At 36.6% G+C, this 4,266-nt stretch overlaps 1 protein-coding gene across 1 annotated transcript; it reads left to right on the top strand.

The window, feature by feature from the left end:
* Window positions 1–376: 376 nt before the first annotated feature.
* LOC106963855 (macrophage mannose receptor 1-like) lies at window positions 377–3,888 on the top strand. The gene is made up of 4 exons (XM_015058999.1): window positions 377–487; window positions 694–1,062; window positions 2,958–3,326; window positions 3,527–3,888. Exons 1-4 carry the CDS (start codon window positions 454–456, stop codon window positions 3,850–3,852), a joined length of 1,098 nt encoding a protein of 365 aa, XP_014914485.1. The 5' UTR covers window positions 377–453; the 3' UTR covers window positions 3,853–3,888.
* Window positions 3,889–4,266: the final 378 nt, after the last annotated feature.

The raw sequence follows: 4,266 nt of genomic DNA on the forward strand, positions 1-4,266 counted from the left end.
CCCCAACACCAACTTTCCTCGTGAGGATTAGAAATGATTTCTTTCATAAAACAGCTGTTACTTCCCCACTAGTGATTTGAATATCCAAATTATGACTTTTTAAATTTTCAGTTCTATATCAGAGCTGTGTTAGAAAACGTCTGGCTGCCACCAAAGAAAAACTGTAATTCTACTGAGAACAGATTAAGTCAAGACAAAAAGAGGAGAAAAGAAACCAGATGTAAGTTACAACTGTGCTTTGTTTTAGTTTATTTACTACACATAAACTTTACTTCTAAAATCATGTTTTGTCATGTATAGTGTGTCATATAGTTTTATTTGGGATTAAACATTAGGATAAGCAGAACATTTTCTGTCGATAGTGGAGGGAGAGCTGCAGCTTTTCACTGTTTAAATGTTCTTCATCCAACAGAGACAAACTGCTGGAGGAAAATAATTCATCTGACAGCAAAGATGCAGTGGAGTCTGATTCTGCTCTTCCTGATGGGTAAGTTGATCTGAAACACAACTAGACTCTCTGGTTTCTATTATGTTAAAGTCAGATTCAGAACACTGCTACTTAGTGAATAATCAACCAGGAAGTACAATTGTAACACACAAATTCAAATTGATAAATCATATTACTGTAAAAGATGTGTTGGTTAAACTGCCACTGCTCGTTCGTCTATACAGAAATGTGTTTACTGTCTACAGCTCAGTGTTGCTTCATGGACTGTCAGCTCTATCAGTTTCTCTACATTAATGAGAATAAGACCTGGACTGAAGCTCAGCAGTACTGCAGAGAGAAACACACTGACCTGGTCACAGTGACTAACATGAAGGACATGGAGAGACTCATCAACATCTCAGCTGGAGAAATTAAGGAAGCTTGGATTGGTCTGTATGATCAAACACATGGTACCAGAACTTGGTACTGGTCTCTGCCTGGAGTGGAGTTTAATGAAAGTGAGACAAAGTGGAACACAGGAGAACCAAGGGATGGAAACGACTGTGGATATAATTATCAAGGAAAATTGGGATCTACTGAATGTAGTCACCATTTGTATTTCCTCTGTTATAATGGTAAAGTGCTTTTATTTGAGATTTTACAAATGCACACACATAAAACAAGCTCATATTGACAAAGAGGGATTGAGACAACCGTATTAATGTATTAGTTTTAGAAAAGAAGGGAAAAAAAAGCAAAAACAAAGATTGATTTTATGCGATAAAGTGCTTGTCAGGATTTTGGTTGCTTTGGATTTTTCAGAGTTTGTTAATTGGTTCTTTTGTTATCTGCTCTCCTTAGTTAGTCTTATTTTGATTAGATCAGCTTTACTGGTTTATGTTTCTGCTTTACTTTAGTTCAGTTCGATCTCAGGTATTTTTAGATTCTTCTCTCTCTCATCCTGTCCTCTGCTCTCTCTCCCATCACACCTGCAACCTGTTAACCAATCAGCTGCAGTCTATTGTTCCAGCTTCATTCTGCCAGCATTTAAAAACCTCTTCTCCTCTCATTATACTTTTCCTAGTTATTCCCTTTTTGCAAATTCTTGTTTATTTATTTAATTTTTTTAGTAAAATTTCACTGCTTACTTCCTGCCTCAGTCTGTTCTGCATTTGGGTGGTACTCCATCTACCAACATGACAGTGCTTTTATTTAAGCTATTGAAAATTTCACAATTATGGAAATAAGCTTTTAATAAATTTTAATATGTATTTATTTATTTTTTTGTTTAAAAAAGGCCTAAAGCAACTACATTAATTTATCCAAATTTCCATCTTTTTCAAGAAGCCATTGTAGACTATATATATATATATATATATCCATCCATCCATTTTCTGAACCCTTGTCCCTTAGTGGGGTCAGAAGGGGTGCTGGTGCCCATCTCTAGCTAACGTTTCGGGTGAGAGGGGGGGTCATCCTGGACAGGTCGCCAGTCTGTTGTAGGGCAACACAGAGACAGACAGGACACACAACCATGCACACACACACACCTAGGGAGAATTTGGAGAGACCAATTAAACTGACAGTCATGTTTTTAGACTGTGGGAGGAAGCCGGAGTACCCGGAAAGAACCCACCATGCACACGGAGAACATGCAAACTCCATGCAGAAAGAACCCGGGCAGGGAATCAACCCAGAATCTTCTTGCTGCAAGGCAACAGCTCTACCAACTGAACACATATATGTATGTTTCGAGGAAAACTGACATCTAATGAATGTAGTTGGCATTCATATTTCCTCTGTTATAATGGTGCTTTTGAGATTTTACATATGCATATATAAAACTAAATCAGAGCTCATATTGACAAAGAGGGATTGAGATAAACAATTTCTTAGCTGTAGAAAAGAAGGGGGGAAAAATCAACAAAGATTGTTTTATGTGATAATGAGGTACTTGTTAGGATTTTGGTTGCTTTGGATTTTTCAGGGTTTGTTAATTGGTTCAATTATTATTTGCATTACTTACTTTTATTTTGATTAGATCAGCCTTGTTTCTGCTCTACTTTAGTTCAGTATTATCTCAGTTGTTTTTAGTTAGCTTCTTCTCTCCCTCTCTCTCCCATCACACCTGCAATTTCTTAACCAATCAGCTCCAGTGTATTATTCCTGCATTCACTCTCCCAGAATTTAAAACTTCTCCTCTCACTCCTTGCTGGTTCCTCCCATTACCCTGTTCCCTGTTTGTAAGTTCTTGTTTATTTTGTTTTTGTATTATTCAAATCTCACTGCCTACTTCCTGCCTCAGTCTGTTCTGCATTTGGGCTCTACTCCATCTATCGTGAACGAGCGAATATTTCACAATTAGGGAAATAAGCTTTAAATCAAATATCTATTTTTTATTTATTAAGAAAAGGCCTTTATTAATTAAATTAATTTATCCAAATGTCCATCTTTTTTAAGAGGCCATTGTAGACGGGGCTCATTCAGCTTCTGTTTGATATAAAGTGAACCAACTTTGTTTACTTCACAGAAAATGATACATCCAATAAATATTATTTTGTTGAAGAGAGGAAGACCTGGCTGGAAGCTCAGAGTTACTGCAGAGAGAATCACACAGACCTGATCAGTGGATTGAAGCAGCTACAGGATGAAGAGTATATGACTGTAAACAAGAAGGCACAATATGAAAAAATATATGACAAAAAACCAGTATACATTGGTCTGTTCAGAGACACCTGGAGGTGGTCAGATGGAAGCAGTTTCTCTTTCAGATACTGGAATAAAGACTTTATCAGTCAACAATACATCAGTGGTCAATGTGCCATGACTGTGTTTGATGATGGAGGCAGATGGAAGAATGAGAACTGTACTGAAAGAAAACCCTTCATCTGTTATGATGGTGAGTTTTTAAAAACATATCAGTATGTGTCAAATAAAACGCCACATTCTTAGTTATACATCTTTAAAAAATATCAACATTACAGTCAGTTTCAGGCGATTTAGCATGAAGCTGACTAAATTTCCTTTCTTTTAGGCAGTTTTGAACCTCTTTTGAATGACTCATAGTTTTATTCTTTATATTTCATACTTTCATGCCAGATAAGTTGATCATGATTAAAGAAGCGATGAACTGGCATGATGCCTTAACCTACTGCAGAGCCCACCATCATGACCTGGTCACCATCACTAACATGGATGAACAGAAACAGGTTCAGCAGGAAGCCCAGTTTGCCTCGACTCCTTTTGTCTGGATTGGACTGCGTTTCAACTGCAGTAGGAATGTTTGGTTCTGGGTCTGTGATAACTGGACCTGGAATGAACAGAATGACTGTAACATGTTTGGAGCCATGGAGGCAGGAGGAGAACATCGGTGGTTCCAAAGAAACGGCAGTGAGAGATTTAACTTCATCTGTTCCAAATATTAACTCCCCCCGCTCCCAGTTGAGCTTCTTTTCATTAAGTTGCTGGTTTATATAAATGTATAAAAACACTGAGTTTTAATTTTGGCAAGAAATTATACATAATACAGAATATGAAAAATGACTTCAGACTTTAAACAATTTTTTGAAGTGAAATGTTTACTTTTTACTTAAATCTTTTAGATTACCTTTTCTTTATGGTGTTTCATGTGTGCATGGATTTTTTTTCATGCAAAATATGCAGTAGCTGTGAATCTACTCACCCCAAATGAAATGTTGTGATATTGAAGAAAAAAAAAAAGCTTAATAAATCTTAAAAAACGGAAGTCTTTGGTGTTACGTCTCATGTCTGAGAGCTGTCCTGTCAGACATTTTTTTTTATTTTTCTTACTTAATTGAACCTGTAGTGGAACTTTTTAA

The sequence above is a fragment of the Poecilia latipinna genome, unplaced genomic scaffold, assembly GCF_001443285.1.
Source record: "Poecilia latipinna isolate Pla-1442-1.1 unplaced genomic scaffold, P_latipinna-1.0 Scaffold1590, whole genome shotgun sequence".
In the NCBI taxonomy this organism is placed as follows: domain Eukaryota; kingdom Metazoa; phylum Chordata; class Actinopteri; order Cyprinodontiformes; family Poeciliidae; genus Poecilia; species Poecilia latipinna.